Genomic DNA, 27,151 nt, shown 5'->3' with positions numbered 1-27,151 from the left:
CTCATGTTTAATCTAACTTTGGTTGATGGGGAAAAAAACAAACACACGCACACCTCAAGTCACTTTTCAATGCACTATAAACGATGAGTATAAGAACAACACTGAAGCTGTAAATGCTGCAATTGTTCTTAAGAAATTGTACTAAATAGTGAGTCTAACAGCTTAAGCATAAATACCATCAAAATGAAAGATAATGTTTTAACAAAACACTTCCTGCAAGGGTCTACAGATCTTCAAAACAAACTTTTTAGTTCAGTAACATTTTTAATAACAGTAAAAATAATAACTACCTAATGTACAAAATAATAAAGTTTTAAGTAGTAAAATAATCACCTTTTGAAGCAATAGATATTCTAGAATCTGAAGCTTGGGGGTGAAAGACAATCAGGGACACAGTTTCTATCAAGAGAAAAAAGTCCTTTGGACAGAAATTTCCATAAGGCTCTTCCTAAAATGGATGAGATTTCAGAAGAAATTTCTGTTTGAAAACGTCCTAGTTATTTCCAAAACGTGGAAGAGAAAGCAAAGGAACTGAAAATACAATAATTTAAAGGTTAATTTAAAATTTAATTAGTTTAACCACAGTTGTTTCTTGGTTAGGGTCAGGAAATCCCAGGAAGCCACTCACTGGATTGGTTGAGTGATGGAGGTAAAAGAAAAGGCAAAATGATACCAAAAGATTTTAAAAGTTGATAAAAAACATTTTACCAACTTAACAATTTTTCTCAGATCCCTAGTTGAAACAAATAATTTGTATGTGTGTGTGTATATGTGTGCTTAAGAGCTTCTGGTAACATCTTTAGTCAATGTTTTTGTAAACCATACTAATAAATAATGTCTTTTTAAAAGAAAAAGCACTTTTATAAGATTTATAATCTAAAATAGCATAATAATCAGATTTTTCTCTAAATATTAACTTCTAAACTTGAGAACAATAAAGAAATAGTTTTTAAATAGAGAATTTTGTTTATAAAACTGCTATTCAAATGTTTACCAACTAAATTAATGAAACCAATAACCAATGGCCAAATAACACGAATTAAAACAAGTAATTCCCATCCAATGGATAGATGAGTCCACAATAAAAACAAACAAACAAACAAAAAACAGTAAGGAAGTCTATTGCCTACATTCATTCATTAGATAAAACAACATATTAGATGCTTTTGTGCAACATTGTGCTAGGGGCTATGCCAAATATGCTGATGTAATTTAATAAATCAGGTTATAACAAATATACTGCTGGATTCCAAATTTCCTAAAGTTAAAAAATGGGAAGCAAAACACAATTTACATATACCAAGACTGATGAATATTTGTTGGGTGTAAGACCATGAACAAAAGATGGTGTGATAGTTATAGGAGTAGGGGTGATACCGAGGTAAATATATTGAAACAGGAGATCCAACACATAAAAAATTACTTCCTGATGCAAAATATAAGAGTGGCCCTGACAAGGAGGCAGAAGGGCTATGGTTGGCCAAAGAAGGGGCTGGAAAAACTTGAAGAACCTTCCTGTAAGAACTCACATTTGAATATAGCTTTGAAAGAAAGATGGGATTTTGATAAGTGGATAAAAGAAGAGATAATGACTTTTGAAAATCAGAGTTGTTATACTACATTTTATCCTAAGTAAGAAATTCATATAATTAAGTTTGGCTAACAAAATACAAAGTATATTAGTTTTCCTAAAAGGGATTAATTTCGGGAAAGCAATTGTATTCCTAGAATATCTTTTGACAATGCTAAATACATTCCATGTAGTTCCTTTATTTTTCGAGATGCGTTCTAATTTTCTTGGTACCAAAGTCAAACTTTTGTTCTTAATTAAAAGGAAAAGAAGAAACAACACGTAGAGTCTAAAGTTTCATTTATTAGGAGCGCCTGGGTGGCACAGTATGTTAAGCATCAGATTCCTGGTTTGAGCATAGGTCCTGATTTTAGGATTTATTATAAGATCGAGCACTGTATCAGGCTCTGCACTTAGGGCAGAGTCTGCTTGGGATTCTCTCTCCCTCCCCCTCTGGCCCTCCTGCTCATGTCTTCTCTCTCTCTCAAATAAATCTTTTTTTTTAAGTTTCATTTATTAATAACAAATGCATAAAATTTCAATCTTGGAGCAAACTAGGTTTTTTAAAAATGTTTTTGTTTTCCATATCTTGATGAATCTGAGGACTTATATTTAGAGAAAAATGCGCTATAGAAACAAAAGTAACATTTGATATATTTTTCCTTCAACAGGTCCTCCAAAAGTGTTTTACAGATTAACAATTAAATATGATCTTCTAATTGAACAAGTCTCTATTCACAGAACAGGTCAAATTTTCAATTGGGGGCCTCATCGACCAAACTCTTACCAAATACTTCCCCTCCCCACGGCTTTTGTTAGGGTACGGGCTCACGCTGTTCATAAGCAGTTCGTCATGGACCCTCCTCTTATACTGAGGTCCTTCTGGAAGAGAGTAAGAAATTCCTCCAATGTCTGATCGTATTTTGAGCCTCTGGACCTCACATAGGAAACTTCTTAAGGCTGAGCTGCCTTTCTTCACTTGTTTGCTGAGCTACCTTTAAATCAATCCTCGTGATGAAACTCCAACATCACCTCTTTAATCATTTTCCATTTCTGCAGAAATGTAGCCGTTTAAAACAGCACAAACATAGTATCTTACAGTTCTAGGAATCAGAAGTCTGCAAGAGTTTTACTGGGCTAGAGTCAAGGTGTCAAGGAAGCTGTACTCCTTTCTGAGACTCTAGAGAAGGCTCTGTGTCCTTGCCTTTTTTCCAATATCTTGGGCAACTCACATTCCTGGCCTCATAGTCCCTTTTTCCATTTTCAAAGCCAACAATTTGGCATCTCTCTCACTCTTCTTCCACAGTTACATCTTCCTTTGACCACAGCCTGGAAAAGCTTTCTGCTTTTAAGATTTGTATGATTAGGCCGGGCCCATTTGGCTAGTCCAGGATAATTTCCCATCTCAAGGTCTTGAAGCTAAATCCACATGCACAAAGTCCCTATTGCAATGTAAGGGCATGGACATCTTGGGCAGGGGGTGAGGGTGGGGAATTATTCTGCCTCCAAGTCTGACTTTTAAGTTCCTATTCTGTTTCTCAGTTTGGAAATTTATCCTGTATTTGCCTTCTCAGTCTCTCTGTCAAGATTTTGAGTTCCTATAGGGCAAGAACCATGTCTTATTTATCCCTCAGTACCTAATACATTCATACTCAGTGCATGATCATTTAATAAACAGATAAATGCCAAAGATGCAGTTTAAACTTTGGACAAAGGGTTAGAAGGTGAGGAAGCAAATTCTAGATTTGAAACAAGGTCTGTGCTTTTCAAAGATAAAACTTGAGGAAAAGGGAAAAACTATGAATTGGGGAAGGTTTTGTGTGTGTGTGTGTGTGTGTGTGTGTGTGTGTGTGTGTGTTTTAGTGCAAGAAGCTTCTTTAATGGCCACAATATGAAATTGGCATTAGAGAAAGAGGAATTTGGCTCTGTGCAAATTGAGCTGGGTGCAATTCAAAATGGAGGGAGGTTTGCCACAAGACCAATGCAGTGCCAAGGAGATGCCAGCGTTCATGTACTCCTTCCTCACTGAAATTGCAGGACTTGGAGAGCTGCAGACTTCGTTTGGATCCTGAGTTGGACAGACACAGATATGAAAGGAAGATCAGCTTTGCTGGGGTCCTGGATGAAAATGAAGACTCAAAAGATTCCCTCCACAGTAGTAGCCACACGCTCAAATCAGATGCAGGTGCCGAGGAGAAGAAAGGTATGGAAAAGCAAGAATTCTTTTCGTGTTTCAGTGTTTCTCATAGGATATTTGGCCTGGGGTCTACACTACAGAATTGTACACCCGAAGAAGTCCAAAACTGTTGGCTACATACAGTGCTGTGTCCACTTGTTGAGGTAGGAAACCATGCTAGTTAGGAGCTGGACATGACAGTCTGAGAGGTTGTGGAATCTAATTCCAGCTCAGCAACTCTCCATATCCCGTTGGTGCCATGGGTTACTTGTTAGGTGAACCATTATTTCATGGACCAGTAAGAAAGAAAAAATACTTCGAATTCAGCCCTTGTGCAATACTTTTTAATCCTTTAGTCTATGTTTCATTCTTACTGAAAGAGGACTTTCAGACTTAATTTGATACAGATTTTTATTATTGATACCTATCATTCTTGTGCAGCCAAAAAAAGGGAAGGTATAAATAGAATAATCAGGTTAAAGTTTTTCTAAATGCTCTTCAATTCCAGGTCAAATTTCTTAATCACTTTTCAACTCAGGATTGCCAGTATCCATGTTTTTCTATAGGATAATGTCCTCTGTGTCATCAGAATGTTAGTGCTACATCATTCCTTAAATGATCTGTAAAAGAAGTAAAGCTGTTAGTGCAAGTTACTTAAGCCAGCATTCACTTGTCTGAAGCTAGCCTACCCTTATACTCAGTGTGTGCTTCAAGAACGTTGCCAAACACATCTGAGTTACCACCTCACTCACTCCTTCACCAACCTACCATTTGTCTCCTTGGAGCTACAAGAACTGGCACCCATTATATGCATTCCATTGCTGGTGCTTTAGATGCTCACACGGACATAAACAATAACAAATGTGTCACAACTGCTACCTGGCACTAGTGATCCTGGGGTGGCATCAAGTGTAAGATAAATCTCAATTTCAGATGTGTTAAAATGTGAGAAAACTACATCTTAAAATCGTAAAATATAACAACCAGTCATCTGACCTTGTCTAGTTATTTACTTCCTAAGCCACAGTTTTCTCCTCTGTAAAATTAAGTTAATGACACCTACCATGTTGTGATGTTGAAAGCTTTAAATGAGACAATATAAGCAGAGCATAAGCACAGTACCTGGTACATAATTGGTATAGAATAAATAATTGCTGTAGTTTTTGTTATTTGTTTATATCATGAAAATATAGATTAGAACCCATGTGGAAAGTTCTAAATATAAGCTAAAGATTACCAAGTTTTAAGTTTTCAAAGGCTCCCTAAATTGTTAACTTCTTATCTGATTTTGCTATTTCCTAAATTCCACTGCCCTTCAATGGTTTTCCAATGAATTTGGATTCAAAGAACATCAGTACATTTGTTAAAAGAGTCGAAGATGATTTTATGCATTTATGTATTTTCTGATATCCTATAGAAAATGACTCAATAAATGTTAGATAGCTGATGGAATGAATGATTTCGGGAAGGAATAGCCCTATATAGAGAAAACATAAGATCTTTAAGGGTGGATGTACATTGGAAAAAAATTATAGTATTTTAAGGCCGGAATGTTGTCATGATATTTTTAAAATGCAAATAATCATTACATTATATTGAATTTATGGCAAAACAAGAATTCATGAGCCAAGTTTTAGCAATTTCTGAGCATGAAGTGTGTCAGGTCAATATTTTTACAACTATTACTTTTTTGGATAATGCTAACTGCATATGATGAAAAACTTACATTTTTAGACTTTTCCCAAGGGTTTTTTTTTTTTTACCTATTCAAAGTTATTATGCTAATTATTGCTTAATAGCTGAAATAAAAATTCCTAATATGGATATGGTTAAACTTGAGCAGAGTAAATTGACACCATTTTAAAATATAAATCATCAGATCAATTTTTAAGAACACTTTTATTGCATGATTATCATTTATGTAAATTTCCTTCGATGTTCAAAAACACAAAACCTTAGTATTGTTTCTCCTCATGGAATGACTATGTTAATATATGAAAGTTGGTTAATAAATGAGCAGAAAACTGAAAGTATAAATAAAATGAAAACATAGTCATAAAATGTCCTTTACTGGTTGGCTAAAATCTTGAAGATCCCTCAATATTCTTTAATCCTTTGACAAATTAATACCAGATGCTAAAACCAGGGGGACCCTGCTAAATTATATTATTAAAATTTTATTTAAAATTTTATACCATCTGTTTTTATAAAAGCTAAAAATGTTGTTCTTGAAATAAACAGCCTGAGGACAATTCAGTTTCTACCAGGGAAAACAAATGTGAAATAATTCTTAAACTAAAAATGTCTACCTAATATCCCCAAGCAAGGTCTGTCACAGCATTTTACCCACATTCCAAAAACAAACTAAGACTGCTATTCCAAAATCCAGACACCAAGATGTGTCTGATTATTCAGCAATCATCTATTGAGCACCTGCTATATGCCAGACACTATTTCGGGTTCCCAGAATACAGCAATGAACGGGAAAAAAAATTTTTCACATACATTTTAGTTTTTATTAGCTAATACTTCATAATTAAATAACATCAAATATAGACAAATGATGTCTTTCAAATAAAGACAAATGATATGAAGAAAAATAAACAAAGGTCAGAGAACTGGTAGTGACCCGGGTGGGATGAATGTAGTCAGAGAAAGACCCCATAAGTATCATTGAACAGAGACCTCTATGATGTGATTTGCAGAGTGCTGAAGGAGGAGTCTTCCAAGCAGATACCACAGTGAGAACTAGTCTCTGATGCAGGAATGAACGTGGAACATTTTGAAGAAAGTCAAAAAGACCAACATGGCTGCAACATAATGACTTGGTGGAAGACTGGCAGGAAATTGGGTCAGTTAGGGAGGCAAAAGGCAAATAAGTAGGCTCTGTAGATCTGGTTGGAAATTTAATTCTGCATAAATGTGGCAGGTTTTGGCCAGAAAGGTGATCTAATATGTGTATTTACGATTTATGTATTTAAAAGATGAGTCAAGAGGGAAACTTGAGTGGGGAAAAATTAGAGATGATGACAAACCATGAAAGACTCCTAACTCTGGGAAACAAAGGGCTGCAGAAGAGGAGGTGGGTAGGGGTTGGGGTGACTGGGTGACGAACACTGAGTGGGGCACATGATGGGATGAGCCCTGGGTGTTATATTAAATGTTGGCAAATTGAGTTTAAGTTTTTAAAAAAGGAAAAATGAACAAAAAGACAAGTCAAGCTGTGGGAGTGGTGGTAAGTGAGAGCAATGAGGCAGTTACATTAGTCCAGGGAATAGGTAATGGGGCTTTTAAAACCCTAGGAAATTTTGAAGCACAGAGCTAGCAGGACTTGCTAATGGATACAATGTGAGATGAGTGAAAAGGGGAAAAGAGGTTTTATTCAATTTAGATGTATTTGTTTCACTTTTGTACTAGTTCACGTTGTCTTAGAGGTAAAGCTAACAAACACTCAGTGCTGTATGAGCTCCACTGATAGTTTTCAGGTAAAAAATCAAATGTGAATTCCAACTGTGGTGTCCTTTGTAAATAATCAATGCCGTAATTCTGAACACTAATTTTTAGTCCTGTAGGATATATCCAGTTGTCTTTGCTAATCGAATAGATTCTTAAATTGAATTTCTTTCAGATCACATTAATTTGGGTTACTTTCCCAAATTTGTATGGTAAAAGGTATCATTAAACCAGGCAAAGAATGTGAGAGAGTATCTCTGTAAAAAAAGAAAAAAGAAAAAGAAAAAACCTCTCTAAACTTTTTTTCTACTTCCCAATCTAGCTTGACATGAAATTGTATTAGTAGTCATTCAAAATGAGAATATTCTACTTCAGATGTATTTCATGTAGGGCATTAAAGTCTCAATTAAGCCTAAAAATAATATTGAAAAATGCAGTGGATGAAGTTTGTGCTATAATTAAAATGGAGCATCATAGTCCATAGTCGTTGTGGAATTTATCCAGGCGTGCTGCAAGAATTTCTATCCAGATGTAAAAGTCTGCCCAGATGTGTTCAGGGAGCTCCACGAGGCCTTAGCCAGCTTAGTGGTGATGATTTTAATCTTTCTCAATCACAAGTGTAAATCAGAGAATTAAACCCTGCACATTATTCAGCAGGAATTCTTCTGGGCTCCTCATATGACATTGAGAGTGTACACTTCATTACCATCTTGTAGAGCCGTACAAGTTCTCTCATGGTCACACACTAACTCTCCTGTGAGTGAGCAACCCAAGACTACAATGCAATCTTCCTGAATGGAACTTTTAAAAATATTAATATCCATGCCTTAAATAATTCACAAGAAATCTAGTTCATGTAAAAAAGAAAATCATGCAAAAATAATGGCCCTTTCTCAATAACGAGAAAGCTCTGAGAACTTTCTTTATCCTGCCCTTATAAAATCCATGTGGGACAACACCAAATCTCCAAACGAAGAAGATGTAGGAGTGTAAATGACTATGGGAAATCAGGATGCTCTCAGTCAAAAAAAAAAAAAAAAAAAAGTAGGTTTCAAGTTTAAACGTGTTTCTTTTACCCTTTTATCTTCCTCACTGATGACTGTTTTTTCCAGAACACTAAAGATGAATAATTCATGCTCTTCTTGGTACATGTAGACTGTAAGGTTGGCTCAGGGTGTTGCAACATTTGGACGCACATCCCACCCAGCCTTTTGACTGAAGGAAGGATGCTATGCCATCACTAGGTGCATTGAAAATGGAACTATTTCACATTCATGTTCACCCAAAGCACACCAGTGAAAACAGATCCTTTAGTGCCATTGCTGAGGAGCTGAGCGGAACCCACTGCTGACTGTTGGAGAGAGAAGCGCCTCTTGTTTTTATTTCTTAATGAGGTATTCCAAAATGAAGGGGTTTACATCCAGGGGTTTGTGTAACTCCCAGAACTCTGCGAGTCCCATTTCAAAAGAAAAACAAACACAAATGGTGTGTGGCATTGAATCAAGCAATGATGTTATTATGTGAATGTGCTGTTAACAGCCCGAGATGCTGCTGCTGCAAGGGCACACTCATGCTTGTGAACCCTGGGCCAGAGAGGGAGCAGGTTGTTCCTAGCACTGATGAGCTGTGTGTAAGAAAGAAGCTGCACCAGCCCTTCCTGGTGGACCCAGCCTCCTGCCTGCCTGACAAAGCTGCCCGACTGGGGGGCTCGGAAGCTCCTTGTCCAGACATGCTGCTCATCCCAGGCCAACAGAGAGGAGGCTGTTCAGGGACAGGTTGGGGAGAGCTTGGATCTAACACTGGCTGGGGAACACTAAGGGGGAAAAAGCCCTATTTTATTCTTTTAATACAGTTCCCAGCAGGAAGATCAGGATAGGAGGTTCCCGCCTGCTCCAGATTAAAGGAACCCGCAGTTTCCAGGTGAAGAAGGGGGGTTCCTTGTCCAGCATCCGCCGGGTCGGCAGCTTAAAGAGCAGCAAGTTACCACGGCAGGACTCAGAGTCCGAGGCTGAGGAGCTGCAGCTGTCCCAGAGCAGGGACACTGTCACTGACCTAGGTAACATAGAGGAGCGGGGTGCGCAGGGACGTGGGGGGTAGGAAGACAGGGCCCAAACCCTGAAACAACTGAAGCCCGTTCTTACCCATCAGGAGACACAGAGCAGAGCCACAGGCTAGACCACACTGTCAGTCGCCCTTTAGACCAGGGCTGCTCAAACCTTAATCTGCACACAGGTCATCTGCAAGTGTGGTCAAAGGCAGGTTCTGATTCAGCAGGTCTGGGGTGGGAGCCTCTGGTGAAGTTTTCTGGTGAAGCTAACGCTGCTGGCTCAAGCTCAAGGGCCACAGTTTGAGCAGCTAGGATAGAGTATATTAGGGGAAGCAAATGCTTTAATGGCAGGATAGTTTTTTGAAATCCAGATGTTTGTGCTACCATTCTTCTCATCAGGACCTTGAAAGCAAAAATGTAGAAATTCCCGGGGGGGTTGGCGGGCAGTGAGCTCAAGGCCTTCCGTGTTTTAAAGTCCCTGTCTTGCAGTAAAACAAGACCAAACAAAAACCCAAACAAACCAAAAATCTCAGACAGGAAAGATTGCAAGACCTGACGGTGACCTTCAGCGAGTCAGCTAATGTCTCAGGGGTTTGTTTTCTCCAACTATTCAGTGGGAAGAATTCTATTTCCTCCTCGCCTACTCTGAAGGGATGATTATAAAGTATGTTAAGTACCTGAGCCTGAGCTCTGTATACAGTCAAAGCCTTAGAGGTGAAGGTTGTCCCCATAGGATCCAAAGAAACTCTTGAATCCCAAAATGTGTCAGTCCAGTGAGCCTGATGGTCATCCTACTAGCAAGTCAGAGAGTATGTGGACTCCCCAGCCGCCTAGGTAAACGTTAAAGTACATCTTCTTTGCCATTCAGTGCCTGTCTGAGGAGCAAGATAGAAAGTTCTCCTTTCTAGGCGAGTGGTGTCAGAAGTCAATCAGTAAGTGTGGATACATTATCGATCAAGTCTACTGAAATAGAAGCTGAGTATATCTAATCAAAAGAGCCTAAAATAGGAAGTACTTCTACACCGACCCACCCTCACCTTTGAAAATAACTAACTTATGCATTAGTTAAGATTCAGCTTATTTTTTAAGGAGACAGTAGGAAAAAAACCCTGTGACTTCTTTCATTACAAGTCTGAAGTTGTAAGGATGTCATCAAGTTGTTTGGGGCGGGGGAAATATTTTGGTTAATTATTTGAATTGATTGATTTAGCCTGACCAGTTGAATCAAAATAGGCAGCCCAGAGGCATGGTTTTGTCATAGACATGAGCCAGGAAAGCTTTTAGATTTGAGGGCGAAGCTTTTTTGTGTGGTATATAATGTACTGAATTCCTGAAAGATGTCTCCAGACTTTTCCACAGAGAAGAGTTTGGACAAAAGGATGGTCCAGGATTGATCACAATTGCTTATAAATTCCCTTAGGATTTTTTTTTTTTATTTTGAGGGGTGAGAGGGTTTGAGGCACCATCCATTTTTGAAAAAGCTCTGATAGCAAAGCCAGGGAGTGTTGAGAGCAGTGGCACTAGTGTCACAGCAGCGGAGGGGGCAGCAGCACACTTATGGCCACTGCAGGTTGCTCGGTGTCCCTACTTAACTACACCTGCAAGGTCTGGGCAGTCTGAGTGGATTTGGGCCCACTCAATCAATAACTTGCTCATCTCAGCGATTCAAGGACTTGACTCTGTTTCTTCTCTGCTCCCATGTCTCAAAATGGAAGCCACCATGACAGAGATCATCAATGTCTTTGCAATTGCCTGTTCAGCTGGTGGTGAAGGGAACAGCTCCTAGGAACAGTCCTCCACTGAAGTCAGTGCTATGCCCTGTTAACCCACTGGGCCACGGTAGTCTGCCCTAGGATTCAAAAGCATGGACAACTCTACCATTCCAACATGCTCTCCGGGGAGATTGAACAATATAACCTTTCTTGGCATTTTTCTTTTAAAGAAGGGAGTCCTTGGAGTGCAAGTGAGCCCAGCATCGAGCCAGAGGGAATGAGTACTGCTGGCACGGAGGAAAATTATCACAGGAGCATGTCATGGCTTCATGTAAGTAGGAGTCTCAGAAAGAGACCTGAGATCAATTTCTTTTGGCATTGAGAAAGGTCTGTGGAGTGAAGACAAAAGATTATACGAAAACCATCCATCCAATTTAGCCTCTAAGGAAAACCCTAGGCCTCTATTTCAGCTGAAGCTCTGAATTCTCACCAGAATTAGTATTCTGTTGGTTTGTATCCATTTTAAGCTTAACTAAGACCACAGTTTCTTTGTTATGGCTGGCTCATGGGTCAACATAAGTCAGGGAAAACCCTGAGGGACCAAGACAGCCAGGGTACCACAGATGAGGCAACGCAGTCAGTTTTCTGCAGGATCCCACACTGCCAAGAGCAAGGGCATGGTGTCATTCTTGTGTCTGTATAGAGCTCATTGTAAACCAGAACATGGAGACCCTAAGATGGCAAAGATTATACCCCCAAGGGCTCTTCAGAGGCCATGAGTGAGAGGGGATTTCAAGGAAACTCTGGGCATGGATTAGGGTTCAAGGTTTGGCCTGGGCATGAAGAAAGAATGAGAGAGTTAAGGAAACATAAGATCAGATCCACAACTGGATACTGTCTGTGCTCTTAGGCATGTTCCAGACCATCTTCTTGATTTTCATCTGACTTCCTGGTGGGGTCAGATGAGGGCTGGCTGATACAGAATGCTCCTCAGGGTTTACAGTGCTGTGTCTTCACAACTGGCTGATCCCCAGAACTGGCTGGAAGTGATCCCCAGAACCTAATTTTGAGATTCTCTGAGGCAGCTGGTTTTAAAGGAAACTCTTTAGTGAAGTCCAACCTATTCCTTGAAAAACACAGAAAACCTATGTGTACAGCTCAGTCAGTTTTCACAAAGTGACAATCTGCATAACCACCAGTAGGTCAAGAAAATTTTCGCACCCTAGAAGCCCTTCACACACTCTCTCCAGTCACTACCCTCCCCTAACAGTAACCACCATCCTAACTTCTAATACCATAGATTAGTTTTGTCTATTTTTGAAATACGTATCATTGATATCATATATTATGTACCGTGTTGTGTTATGGCTTGTTTGGTTCATACAAGGGTAAATCCTCCAACTTTGTTCTCTTCAAGGTGGCTTGGTCTATTTATAGCTATATTCATTTCCATTTGAAATCACCTATTAGGGATCCCTGGGTGGCGCAGCGGTTTGGCGCCTGCCTTTGGCCCAGGGCGCGATCCTGGAGACCCGGGATCAAATCCCACATCAGGCTCCCGGTGCATGGAGCCTGCTTCTCCCTCTGCCTATGTCTCTACCTCTCTCTCTTTCTCTCCCTGTGACTATCATAAATAAATAAAAATTAAAAAAATAAAAAATGAAAAATAAAAAAATTTGAAATCACCTATTAATTTTTTTTAGAGAGACAGAGAGAGCATGAGGGGAGAGGCAGAAGGAGAGAGAGAATCTAAAGTATGCTCCACATTCAGCATGGAGCCTAATGCAGGGCTTGATCTCAGGACCCTGAGATCATGACCTGAGCCAAAATCCAGAGTAGTACACTTCACTGACTGAGCCACCCAGGTGCCCCTCACCTATTGATTTCTATAAAAAAAAAGCTTTCAAAGCAGTCTTATATTGAATATAAACATCATTTAATATTGAGAAATTGAAATCCTTATTATATTGAGTATTCTAATGTATGAAGCAGTCTATCCCTCTATTAATTTATGTCCCACCTCTTAAATTTCCTTCAGTAGTGCTTTTTAGTTTTCAATGAAGTATTTTTGTAAGACCAGTATTATTTGTTCTTTAAGTAGAAACCTAGATCTAAACATTTCTTTATAGGAAAGTTTTTAATTAAAAATTCAACTCATGTAATATGATTCAGACCATTCAGATTTTCTATTTCTTCTGGGAGCCGTTTGAACACATTTTTTCCCCTAGGAATTTGTTAATTTAATCCAAATATTCATTTTTATTAGTAAAAAGATGTTTATGACGTCCTCTTAAAATCCTTTTAAATTCTGTAGGATCTACAAGGATGTACCTTTATTATTTCTTGATGTTGGTAGGTTATATCTTTTTCTTTCTTTTTTTAATCAGTCTTGCCAGAAGGATGTCAGTTTTATTAACCAGAGAATCAGCTTTTGGTTTTGTCATTCAGGGAATGTTTAATTTTTGTTTCATTAATTTCTCCTGTTACCTTTATTAATTCCTTCTACTTTCTTTGAATTTAAGATGTTTTCTTTCCTTAACTTCTTGATATAAATCCCTAGATAACTTATTTCCAACTACTTTGCTAATATATTCATTTAAAACTGTAGATGTTCCCTAGGAACAGCTTTAGCTATATCATACATTTGATATATCATCATATGTTCATTATCATTCAGTTAAAATACTTTTGAATTTTCATTTTGATCATACACATTTAAAATCCATAACTGATAACTCCAATATATATCCTCTCTTAGTCTGTTCCTTAATATGCCTATGATTTTATTGACTACCAGATATGGTGGCTGAAAAATTATAGAAGCATAGTGATATATACATGCCATTATACATCTGTCAAAACCCATAGAACGTACAACACCAAGAGTGAACCCTAATGTAAACTACGCACTTTGGATGATAGTGATGTGTCAGTGTAGATTGACTAATTATAATAAACATACCACTCTGGCAGGAGATGTTGATAATGAAGGCCACTGTGCATATGTGGAGGCAGGCAGTGTTTGGGAGCGCTCTGCACACTCTGCTTACTTTTGCTGTGAGCCTAAAATGCTGTAAAACAAAGTCTACTAATTAAAAAAATAACTATAGGATTATAGAGTCTCCCAATGATGCTATCTCCCTTCCAAGAAGATTCATCCCATACTTTGGCAGACAGCAAAGATTACTTCAGTGCTACCAAGAACTAAGCTGACTTGACTTGTAGTATTGCTCTCCACCCCCACTCCTCCCTTTCCCAATATACATCTCCTAGTAAGAAGCATTCCAAAGTTCCCAATAAGAGTCTGGGGTGTGTCCTGTAATTCCCCCCAGTCTTAATGGGTCAGAAACTCCACTTTTGCTTCCTCATCATAGTAAAATTGCCAAAATCTCCATTCTACTTGTCAGCTGGTTTCTACTTGGCTTCTTAGCTACTCAATCAACAAATGCCTAGAAGGCAAGTGCCAAGTCTCACTTCTCCGAATATCCCTTCACTACAGGATCTTATCCACTCAATTCTTCTTCCCCTAGCAATTCTGAACTCCAGTTTTTATCTTCCAGTTCTCATGAGAGTGCCTAAAGCTTTGCCTGGCTCCTTGGCCACTTATGCCTCAAGGAGAAATGTGGCATATGCTCACCTCAGCGAATGTCCTTTCTCCCCACATCTTGCCTTTCCGATCCTGACTTCCTCACTGTGTTGAATGCAATCTTATGCATTCAAATATATATATTAATATGTGTGTGTGTGTGTGTGTGTGTGTGTTAAACACACACACTTAATTAGCTACAGTTTCAGGAATCCTGGCACAGTTTAGCTAGGTCCTCTGCTTCTGGCTCTCTCAACAAGATGGCAACAGCAATCAAAGTATTGGCCAAGACTGGGGTCTTATCTGAAGGCTTGAATGGGAAAGAATTTGCTTCCAAGCTTGTGTTATTATCGAGAGAATTTCAGTTACTCAAGAACTGTTAGACTGAGGGCCTCAATTCCTAGCTGGCTGTTGGCCAGAGGCCACCCTCATTTCCTTGCTATGTGAACCTTTCCAATGTGGCAACTTACTTTCTTAAAGCCCGTAAAGGAGAGTCTGGTAATAAGAGAGGAGTTACTGGCTTATGCAATCTAATCACAGAAGTGACCTCTCCTTACCTTTGCTGCATTCTGTTGGTTAGAAGCAAGTCACTAGGCCAGGCCATACTCAACAGGGGATGGTTTTCAAAGTGCATTAATTCCAGAAGTTGAGATCATTGAGGAACATCTTGGAAATATATAAAATGTATGTCAAAAAGCCTTGACCATAATTTTAAAATCAAAGATTTCTAGGTCACCTCCACCCCAGATATTATACTAAATCAGAATATTCTAAACTAAAGCCAGTAATACGGTCGTTTGTGTGTTTATTTGGTTTTGGTTGTTGTTGCTAAGCTTTTTCAGTATTTCTTTTTAACAGTCAGATTTAAGAATAACAAGGGAAACCTTACAGTTCTTATATGTGCCCTGCCTCATAACAGTCCATACAGGAATATCAGGGATATTCAGTGAATCTCAAGAAAGATCTGGATGTTCTACTCAGATAGCTATTTTTTTTTAACTTTTAACTTTAATGAGAGTGAGATCTTGTTATCTGAGTCCGACAGAGGTATGGAGTTGATTGTTATTGTTTTTCTTTGCCTTGGTGTAAGCAGGGCCTCTCATTCCTGAGGAAATGTGTGGCAGCCCTACCTAGTAGGTTTGATTGGCTCTGTCCACATTGACTGACTTTATGTTCTTCATTCAATATGGCACATGGTCTCTACAGGTTAGGTGTTGGGGTGGGAACTGGTTTCATGAAGGATGGAAGCGTTCAGAAGATTACTCTATTCATGACTAGCCTTGTGGATGTTGGAATGCTATTGCCTTTTTAGGAAGACATTTTAAGAAGCTACAAACTCAAAATCTTTCATTCCTTATCCCAAAATAACCATATCCTTAAAACAATTGGGTTCTTGGGATGCCCAGGTGGCTTAGTGGTTGAATGTCTGCCTTCGGCTCAGGACATGACCCCAGGTCCAGGGATCGAGTCTCGCAACGGGCTCCCAGCAAGGAGCCTGCTTCAGTCTCTGCCTATGTCTCTACCTCTCTCTGTGTGTCTCTCATGAATAAATAAATAAAATCTTTTTAAAAAAAAAAAACAAACAACAACTGGTTTCATGAATCCTACTTGGGAAGTCTAGGTGATGTGAGGATTTTGAGCCAGATCAAACCCCAAGAGCTAGAATGGCACAAAAGCTGGAGAAAATGAACTCGTAGAGAGAAGAAATGAAACTCTATAGTCAGGTTCAGGCTCAATAGAAGGTTTTAGGCCAAGGTGGAAGATGCAAAAGTGTTTTCAATTCCACATAGGTAGGCCAGAGTTAAAGACATCCCACAGCTGTCAAAGGCCAGCCAAATCCTTTGGCACAGATTCTCACAAGTCTATGCTCTTCTACCTGGCTCCTTCTACAACATAACAGCTGCAAAAATAATATGGTTTAAATTTAGAATCTTCATTTGAAAATATTTGGAAATCACACATTCCACAATAATTGGTTAAAGTTTTTCGAAGGTTACTTAACTTTCTATTGTTTCAGAAAGATCTTTCTATCAAGTGTGAATAGAGAGGACAAGCCAAGTTCATAAAGACTTGTAACTCTGGTTTCTTGTGGGACTTTCTTAGTGAGTGACTGTGGTTTCAACCCCGATTGCCTGGTTGAGTTGCAGTGATGTCTGTGTTCCAGGTCATGATCTTGCTGTGCAATCAGCAAAGCTTCATCTGTACCCACGTTGACTACTGCCACCCTCACTGCTACCTGCACCACAGCCGCTCCTGTGCCCGGCTGGTCAGAGCCATCAAGCTGCTCTATGGAGACACCGTGGACTCCCTCCGGGAGAGTAACAGCAGCCATGTGGCTCTCCGGGGCAAGAAACAGAAAGAGGTGAGTGAATGGTCACCTGCTAATATGCCTACGATGGGGAAAATGACGCCCAAGCAATCTTTTCTTTGGAAATACAAATTTCAGGCCACTGCAGTTGTATAAACCAGGTTACAGATCTGTGTGATTTTGAACAGATACAGAAGATGAGCAAAGAAAGAAGTTTTGTCTTCATGTCCATGAGCAAACATGGAATCTTTTTCCAGGTTTTGTTTTATTTCTGTGAATAAATATGAACTCATAGCGGTGGTGGTGATGAGTTGGTTATGGTGATAGACAGAATAATGTGTCCCAAAGATGTCTGTATTCTAATTTCTAGAACCTGTGAAGAGTTTTCCTTACGTGCCTAAAAGGGACTTTGCCTGTGTGAATGAGTTAGGAATCTTTTAAAGGGGAAATTATCCTGAATTATCCAGGTGGGTTCATTGTCATCACATGGCTCCTTTAAAGTGAAAAAGAAGGTAAGAGAGTCAGAGAAGGAGATGTCATAACCGAAGCAGAGGTCAGAGTGATGCAGGGCCATGAGCCACAGAGTGGGGCGGCCCCTGGAAGCTAGAAAAGACAAAGAAATGGCTCTTTTCTAGCCTCCAGAAGGAGCACAGCCCTGCCAATCTATTTCAGATCTGCCCTCCAAAACCATAAGATAATGAATTTGTGTTGTTTTGCACCAGGGAGTTTGTGGTAATTTGTTACAACAGTAATAGATAACTGACTTAATTTATCAGTTCCTTATTGAGGAATAAGTAATAAATGGCCCAACTGTTTGTTCACAGATAAATAATAGAGTAATCTAGGTCAGATCAGACCAAAGGAAACTCCTTGAAGAAACTTAACATTTTCTAAGCATTCAGCTGCTCTTTCCTGACAAGTACACTGAACAGCTGAATTGGCAGAAAATGAAGACAGTAACCAGGGCTGCCGTGCTCCTGCCAGGGAAGCCCTGAGTCACCCCACCTGCCCCAGAACAGGCATGGTGGCCAAGACGCCCGACCCAGTGCGGCCAGCCGCCTCTGCAGCTGCTCCTCACAAGTGGTTTGACAAAGAGATTTTGATATAATACCTATTCAGTTCAGTGAGTATTCATTGTGCACCTGCCTTTGGCACACTATGAGACCAAATATTCCAGGAGAAATAAAAAATTAATTAGTAGTATTAGAAGATCCTATTCCTGAGGAGTTTGCAAGCCAGGTTTGGTGGGGTGGGGGGTGGGGGATGATGATAAAATTCAAATCAAACAACTAGGGAATGTGAGCAGTAACAAAAAATTCACAATTGACTCATGCAGCAATTTGTAACGCTTTAGCACTCACAAAGTAGTATTTTTTAAATTATGATACAGTTCATTGAAGAAATCTGGGGTAATACAAGAGATCCTAAAGAAAAAAAAATCTGTATTTTATGCATCTCATAAGTGTGTTGTTTGCCTTCTGGGATATGATCTTTCAGTATTTTTTTTCAAAGCATATATATGAGGCTATAATGCAGGTGTATATCACTGACAAAGTGCTTTTTGATTCTGATAGACCTTGTGTAAGAGATACTGTACTCCCCATTTTATAGATGAAAAAGTTGAGGCTTGGAAGGATAGGAGTGTCAGAGTTCACATCCATAACATACTCAGGTGGACTGTAATTTAGAAATATGGAATATCAATCCAGAGCTTTTTAATTAGACTCTGATGTATCTCCTGGTATTCAAACAACACATATTCTGAGGGAAGATCATGGGGGAATAGATCAATGTGAGTAATTTCATGAACTGTTAATGATGTCATAAAAAGAAAAATATATATGTATATATATATATACATATATATTTGTGTGTATGTATATACATATGTCTATGTATTTTTATTTAGGTAAGTTCTCCTTCATATAAAAACTCCCTTAGTAGAGAAAACCTTGTATTTTAGAAGTTGTAAAAATATACCAATCTAAGTTAATATTCATTGTTCACCATATATACTCTGAGATTTCTTACTGCTCCAACTGTAGCTTCACTTGTAAGCCATATGTGGCCAAACCCAAACATCCTTCAGGATCCAACTCAAATGCCACCTCCTCCTTGAAACCATTTATGATCTTCCTACTGTTAACCACAGAGCATACTATGATGGATGATTAATGTTGTTTTCATTCCCTCCTTCCTTTAAATTACAATGGCCTTTTACTTGTGCTTTTCTCATTCTTCATTCAACTATTCACTCATTAATTCATCCATCCATCCATCCATCCATATATATTCAACAAATCTTTAAAGAACCTATGGGGAAAAAAAATAAAGAACCTATGGACATGCTGGGTCCATACCATGTGCTGAGTATAGTAATGGGCAAAAGAAATAGGACCCCTGTCTTAATATGATATACACAACCTAGTCGAAGAGATAGACATTAATCAAATGCCTCAAATTGCTATAAAATTGCAACACCAATAAGTCCAGGGAAAAAAGAAACACACTGTGCTGAGACAGCTTATGAACAAGACTTTGAGCTTGTCGGGGTAAATCAGACAGCCCCTCCAGTAGAGTGACAAATGACTTTTGACTGAAGGATGCATGTATGTGAATTGAATAGACAATTTTCCAACCTGGGAGAAGAGATGAGTACAAAGAACCGTGGCTGGAGGAGCACAGACTGTCATGCACGCTGCCTGTAGAGCTGCCCAGGCTGTGGGGGGGGATTTTAGTTTTTATCCTATGAGTAGTGGCAAGCACTGAGAGTTTTAAGATCATTCTGCCTGCAAAATGGGGCTCTTTATATCCCTATTTCTCCTCTGCCATTTAATTATAAGCTTCTGGGAAACTGGCGGTCTTGCACAGTTTCCTATGCAATACCTACCAAAGCTCCTCTCTTAAAGCAGAGGGACAATAAATATTGAACAGCTGAGGGGGCCATCTAGTTCATGAGTGCCCTCTATCCCTACCCCTAGCCCAGGACACTGGCCTGAAGCAGAAAAAGAGGCTTGCCAACCTTAGGCATGCTTCTGTTTTGGAAAGACAAAGAGAAGGCAAAGCAAGAGTTAAGTGTCCTCTAATCTTAACATATTTAAATCAGTCATGCAGGTGAAGAGCTTCAAAAAATGTATTGAGTCTGCTGCAATAAACATTTTATTTTCAAAATGCCAGCCTCCTGTGCAAGCTCTTTTTTGTTCTCTCATGATGTTTCCATTTCCTGGGCTGAATCTGTCACCTAAATGAACAATGCCCACATTTCTAGGGCCCAAATGAAAATAGAGTAGGCAATAAATCAAGAATAAAAGCAGTGATTCTGATTAAAATTGAGCCTTGTGAGCAATTGATATCTCATTCCTGTTTCCTTTTGAATTGGCTTTTATGGCAGAATGTATTTGTGGCAGCTAGTACATTCTGTAACCCATGTAACTCTGATCAATCTGCTAATCTACATTTCAATGCTCAGGGACACACTGTACATCCTGTTAGTCTATTTTAATGCACTTCTGAGCTTGAGAGTTTTTTTATAAACTATATATATATATATATATATATATACACACACACACATATATATAATACCTTCACCAAAGAATTCTTTGATTTTTCATTTTTATGTGTATCTTGTCCGGTGCTATGTTCTAAACAGAATAATGTTCAATTAGTGCTTGCTGATGAGAAAAGGAGTAGATGAAACCAATTTTTTTTCCTTTCAGCCAAAACAGATAGGAGGGTAAAAGGTGATACGTGCCTGAAAAAGAGAGGGCATGGTCTCTATAAATTTTGTGAAACCAATGCAAATAAATGGCAAGAGACCAATTGATTTCCTACAGGAGTAATATTTTTCCAAAGCTATGGAAAACGCTGTTGTGAGACCCAAACCAGGCCCTAGGTCTTGATTTCATCTGCTAGAATGTCTCCCCATTCATATTCATGTGTCAAAGATGCATGAGGCCCAAAAGTGTAGGTTACCTTTGGGGAAATATTTGGACTTCCCTGGGCATGAAATATGTGTCCTGGAAGATCTCTTTTTCAGAGCTCAGTAGATTGACTCCAGTTTTCATAGATTTTAAATACCAAGTTATTTCCACAGTACATCCTCATTCATGGCATTTGTCTCTTTTTCTACTTACCATGATTTTTCATTTGTTTATCTGTTATCTCTCTCTCCTAGTAAGATATGCTCTCCATGAGGGCAAACACCAAGGGAGTTTTGCTCCACAGCAAATCCCCAAAAGTTAGTCCAGTTCCTGGCATATAGTTAACTCCTAATAAACATCTTGAATTATTAAATGAATAAATTTTTTATTTAAAATAACTGTTATGCCTCTCTGATCAGTAATCTTTTATTACAAGAAACCTACTGAAACTTGTTCAATAACTAGTTTCTTCAAGGGACTTAGCAGAATCTCATGAAACCAGGGACAGACCAGGAAGGAGCCAAGCCCTAAAATGGGAGAATGAAAGCTCTCTCCATATCAGATTGGGCCTAGTTTCTCATCTCTGCTTCTTTCTGCATCTCCATCTGCTCCCTCATCTCAGCCCCCTGATCAGCTCCTCCTGCTTTGTTCATCTTGTATGTGACCTGAAAATCTCCAGGTTGCATCATCATTGCTCAATTCCAGCAACCATCACCACATGAATCAGACTCTGCCCCTTAATTCCGTAGGACAGGAGTTTGGTGGGCTCTACTCCTCCTTTTTATGATCCAAACATCACAGGATAAGTCCCTAGCCAGTCAAAGGATTGGTTTTTGCATTGCAAATTTCATCAACAGTGGTTAGAATGAGGGGAGAAGTCACAGATCCAGATATGGTGAATATTTGTCCAAGACATCCACAGAGAAGAAAACGCAGTGGTCTCAGATCTACACCAATCCCCCAGCAAGCACACCCAGGATCCCTGATACCTCTTGGGGCTGTGTCACTATCTTCCATTAACAATTGCTCCCTCCGGTAGATTGATTCAACAATGAATGCCAGCATCTACTGGTGATACGTTCTGTCCTTTGGTGTGCATTACTACTTTGGGGTTTCTTCACAGGTCCCAGCTTGATGTGTCATTCCAACCAGCATATGCAACTCACAGTCCAGTGAAATTTCTTACTCTTCCATGAAACACTAATAACAAAAAATTCCTTAAGAACTAGCCTCCTGCAATGAGCTGTCTTCTAGCCAAGTTTTATGTGGAGTTATGAAAGCCGAAAAACAACTCATCATCGCCTTGTCAGTCTGAGTTAGGGACACGCCAGTAGAGGGACTTGAGGACTCTCACATAGGGTGCCCAAGTGCCCATCACCCAAGTACACATCTTGGATACTTACCTTTCAAGCCTCAACAAGTCACTCAGGGCGAGTGACTAGCCTATCACCCTAGAGTAAAAGCCTTTCTAATAATCTTCCCTTTCCTCTATGACAAGCACCCTAACTATGATGAGGCACTAGAACACACCATGCTTCCCAGGGAAGCCTGCAAGAATATTAAATATCTGATATCTGAGAAGCTTGACATATACCTTCTGTCCCTGGGAAACAGGATTAAACAAATCCTACGACTCCCAGAGTGTCAGAGGCAAACATAAATGTTTGCCCTTTTTCTTCTAAGCCAGTACCTGCTAGATGGAAAAAAAACCCCTGTAATTTAACCAAGAGATGTGGTTCTGAAAAAGCCAAAATGTCCAACCAGAGGAGAAAGGGTGAAATATTAACAAACTTTAAGAATCATATTTTGAATCCTATTTTGAAAATCATATTTAACGACCTGGGGGAGATACTCATTATAAATTCCTAATAAAATGAGTTGTTTAAAATTGGGTGCCACACACAGGACATCCTCACCATCGTGCTAAGATGCACAGAATGAAAAAACAAAAAGACTGAAAGGAACAAAATAATGGCCATCGCTGGGCTAAGGATTATAGGGATTTTTGTTTTCTTCCTCTAAGTTTTTCTGTGTTTTCCAGACATTCTGCAATTTGCATGTAAGGTTTTATAAATAGAGTAAAAGATGCCACTTTCAAAATAACTTGACTTTTTAAAAAGGAAATCAAATGCACCCCTACATTTATATGGAAAATGCCTGCCATATGATTTTAGAGCAGTTTCCAAATCATAAAACAGGCACGGATATTGCTGTATATTGTTTTTTGCATTCACAGAAATAAAATGCAATGCAGGATTTATCTCCTCAAATGAAATGTGTTCCCAAGTATGTGCCTCCACGTTTTTATCTTTAGAAAACACAGCAAGAGCTCTGATTCATTTGTTTCGAAGTAGATTCATTCTAAAAGTTTATTCCATACCAGTCGCACACCAGATGCATTGTGTTGGGTCTTTTTGTCAGAGTTTTGAAAGACTTTCTTGGAACATTCATGTTCTTTTAGATTTGTCTTTTCTTTCAAATATCTCCATCTATAGCACTGTGAAGCTCTGTTCAAAAATTCTTAAGGAGCTGTTTGTTCCTCAGCATCGAGGGAAAAAGTGTTTCTTTGACATGGAACTGGAAAAACAAATGAGCTTTATTCTGTGTAGAAGGATGGATTCCCTCTGTGCACAGCCCGGAGTGCAAACCTAGGAGCCATCAGGACTCCGGATAAATAAACAAGAGCCTGTCACCGTGAGGACCCATCCTTCTCCCAGTGCTCTGGCCTTTTAGGGAGTTGGAGGAAGAAACCCTGTCTCTTCCATACTTATGCAGAAGTCAGTGTTATTCTGGACTCTGGTTCGAGAGAGAATTTGAAAAAAGAGCTGCTGCCTCCTATAGACAAGTACGGTTTTGTTTTTGTTTTTTGAACGAGTTTGGTTTTTTTAAAGAAACCATTTAACCTTACACCTCAGGCCTAGATAATAAATGCTCTGACCTTGTACTTCCTTGATGAGTCTTTTATCTTTTACTTCCTAACACTCCTTTGTGAACTCTATTCTTTCTCCCATGACCAAATGGCAAACTTGTAACATCCAGCCCTGTAAAGGGGCGATTAGATAGAGCAAGTTTAACTGACTTAATTTTTTTAAAAGATTTGTGCTTTTACCATCTTCGTGGAATATAACTGGCCCTGAAATGGAAGTCAAGAGATGCTTGTCCTGTTTTAATTCTGCTAAGAGCAGGCTTTCTAACTTGGTCACGTTATTCTCCTTTTCTGGACCACAGTTTCCATCACCATGGTAAAAAAAAAAAAAAAAAAAAAAAAAAAAATTTGTAGCTATATATCTCTGAGCTCCCTTTCATTCCAAAATTAACTGTTTTTATCACTTTCAGAAACTGTGGGCCTATTAAAAGGGCTACATTGTCACTCATTAAAAGAAGACCGTTGTTGTTTGGAGAATTTGGGGGGAAACAGCACTAGTGGCTTTTGAGAGGGGACAACAGTCTTCGTCACATCTTATGTTGTTTGCAGTGCTCAGAGAAGTCATGCCTGAGGACACCTTCTCTGAAGAAGAGAGTTTCCGAGGCCAACCTGGAAGGGAAAAAGGACTCTGGAATGCTGAAATACATCAGACTGCAGGTATTGACACCTGGTTCAGAAACGTCACTGGAGCAGTGAGAGGAAGGGGTACCCTGCTTCCTTACTAATGCTTGAGGCATCCAGTGCCAGTTAGCACAGTGTTAGCATGAAGAGCCCTTTAATTGGTGGGTAAGAGTGCCACCAAGTGTGCAAGAGAAAAAGTCCCTTCTTGTAAGCCAGGCAGCTTCCACAGAGATACAGCTTGGGAGCTCGCTGGAGCCATGCCTTTTCTCACTCACCCCATGCATGGTGCTAATACCCCACCAGCATGTGGTGACGATCCTCACCCCTCTTAGAATGTGATATTCTGGGTTCGAAGCCTGCATCTGCCACTCTGGCTTTGGGACCTTGGGCAAGCTGCTTAATTTCTCTTGGTTTTACCATGGGGATTATAACACTAGGCCCATCTCAAAGGATTATTGCATAGATTAGAAGAGATAGTATACTTACCTACTTATCTAGTGCTTGACACATTGTTGTATTGTCCTTAAAACCTAAGCTCTAAATCATTACACATATTCCCCCAGGGGAGTTGGAGTGAAAACTTGTTTTTCTGGAAAGTTCTTTTCTTTAAAGATTTATTTATTTATTTTAGAGAGAGAGAGAGCAGGTGCAGGAGAGGCAGAGGGAGAGGTTGAGAATCTCAAGCAGACTCTGCACAGAGCATAGAGCCTGAGGTGGGGCTCGATCTCACTGACTGTGGGGTCATGACCTTGTGAGTATGACCATGACATCATAACCTGAGCTGAAACCAAGAGTTGGCCTCTTAACTGACTGCACCACCCAGGTCCCCCTTTTGGAAAGTTTTTAAAATGGTTAAAGATCTAGACCATCCACAACCTACATTTATCACCTGAAATAATGGAGGCATCTGGGTGGCTCAATCAGTTGAGCATCTGACTCTCTCAGTTTTTGGCTCAGGTCATGATCTCAGGATCATGGGATTGAGCCCTGCCTCACTGTCTGTGCCCAGTGAGAAGTCTGTTTGAGATGCTTTCGATCTCTCTCCCTCTGCCCCTCCCTCCCACTCATGCTTGTGTTTTCTCTCTCTCTCTCTCTCTCTCTCTCTCTCTCAAATAAATTGAGGTACCTGGGTGGCTCAGTCAGTTAAGTGGCTGCCTTTGACTTAGGTCATGATCCCAGGGTCCTGGGATGGAGGCCCATGGCAGTCACTCTGCTCACCAGGGGGCCTGCATCTCCCTTTGCCCCTCCCTCTGCTCATGCTCTCTCTCTCTCTCTTTTTCTCACTGTCTTTGTGTCTCTCTCAAATAAATAAATAAAAATCTTTTTAAAAATGAAATAAAATCTTTAAAAAATAAACCATCTGAAATAATGGATTAAATAGGACTTTTGTGGCTTGATCTAGTGCAATAACCACAGTGTACAATGTTTCAAAGGGAAAATGTCATCCAAGTTTACTGGATTAGAAAACTAACTTTCTCATGGAATTCCTTTATAACTTAGAAGCTACTCATTGTCTTTAGGACACCAACTCCTAATCGAAAGGAAAATAGGATGCTTTAAAAGTCCACTAAGATTTTTAATACAAAGACTGTAGAATAAGCTCTATGAGAAAAAAACCAAAAGACTCCAGCCAGTATATCTTTGTATGCATCGACTAATAAGGTATAAAATTCATTCTACACCATGCCAATAAATACATTACCATTTTAGAAAGTATTTGAAGGTCATTTAAGGAAAGCGGAGAAGGGAAGTGGCACTTAGGTTTCAAGAGGAGTACAGCAATCAGTGTCTTCAAAGATTTTAAGATGTGATTTCCATCTTTTCCCAGGTGATGAGCCTGTCGCCTGCTCCTTTATCTCTGCTAATCAAGGCAGCACCAATTCTGACAGAAGAAATGTATGGAGACATCCAGCCAGCTGCCTGGGAGCTCCTGCTCAGCATGGATGAGCACATGGCGGGGGCCGCAGGTAAAGACAGTTCACCCATGACCTTGGTTGCTACTCATCCCACCATTTAAACAAGAGAGAAGTGCATCCATTCCCTTTCATTCCTAGGTCAGCTCAGCAGCAATCTCCAGAACCCTAGACACAGCTTTGTACTATAGGGAGGGAGGCTGAAGTGCTAAGTATACCCTTTACTTTTTACCACATAATCTGCACAAGAGAGTATGTCTCTCCAAGGGCATTACCAAATTATAAAATATAATTTTCCCCAGAACCTACATTTTCACTATATTTCACAAAGGAAAAAATTCTTTTAGCATGTCGTGATTTCCCAGATTTACTATGAACCACCATTATTAACCACAAGTAATGTTTTACGTCCAAATTATACTATCAAAACAAATGTGTTGAAGATTAGGTCACATATCTAAAGCCATATAGCCAGTAAAAAGTACACACAAAATGTGAGTTCTTCACCTTTTTTCCACTTCTTGTACATATTCTTTCAGTTTATAGATTTCAGGATTCCTTCTAGGGTACACTAGGCATATATATATATATATATATATATATATATATATATATATATATACCTAAGTACCAATGTATATATTGTTTCCTTTTTCACACAAATAGGACATACTCTAAAGACTTTTGAGCTTTCCATTTTTCTAGAAGATTTTTATCTAGAAGATTTTTAAAAGAATTTATTTGAAGAAAAATCTATTCCAACTAGGCAGCACATACCAGGAGTATTTAGGAGCACTCTACCAACAGGAGCCCAGGGAGAGGCTTTTATAGAAAAAGGACAGAAGCAAAGTAAGGCAATTATTGACCGACTGTAGCTAAAAGCCAAGTTGGTTGTTTGTGATTGGTTGTCCTTAGC

The 27,151-nt window shown here is 39.3% G+C and overlaps 1 protein-coding gene across 14 annotated transcripts in view; it reads left to right on the top strand.

Moving 5' to 3' along the window:
- Positions 1–27,151, top strand: part of UNC80 (unc-80 homolog, NALCN channel complex subunit) — a 215,899-nt gene that overhangs the window by 105,026 nt on the left and 83,722 nt on the right. For 11 of the 14 annotated variants that reach the window (XM_072813429.1, XM_072813428.1, XM_072813427.1 and 8 more), the window contains exons 26-31: positions 3,608–3,773; positions 9,052–9,255; positions 11,189–11,289; positions 16,709–16,906; positions 24,251–24,358; positions 26,151–26,289. In XM_072813429.1, the coding sequence (XP_072669530.1) occupies positions 3,608–3,773; positions 9,052–9,255; positions 11,189–11,289; positions 16,709–16,906; positions 24,251–24,358; positions 26,151–26,289 (916 nt within the window). The remainder of the gene's footprint in view (positions 1–3,607; positions 3,774–9,051; positions 9,256–11,188; positions 11,290–16,708; positions 16,907–24,250; positions 24,359–26,150; positions 26,290–27,151) is intronic. The other 3 variants (XM_072813432.1, XM_072813431.1, XM_072813430.1) reach the window with 1 other exon arrangement.

This window comes from Canis lupus, chromosome 36 (genome assembly GCF_048164855.1).
Source record: "Canis lupus baileyi chromosome 36, mCanLup2.hap1, whole genome shotgun sequence".
Taxonomy (NCBI): domain Eukaryota; kingdom Metazoa; phylum Chordata; class Mammalia; order Carnivora; family Canidae; genus Canis; species Canis lupus.
This window is presented reverse-complemented; position numbering and strand designations above follow the sequence as displayed.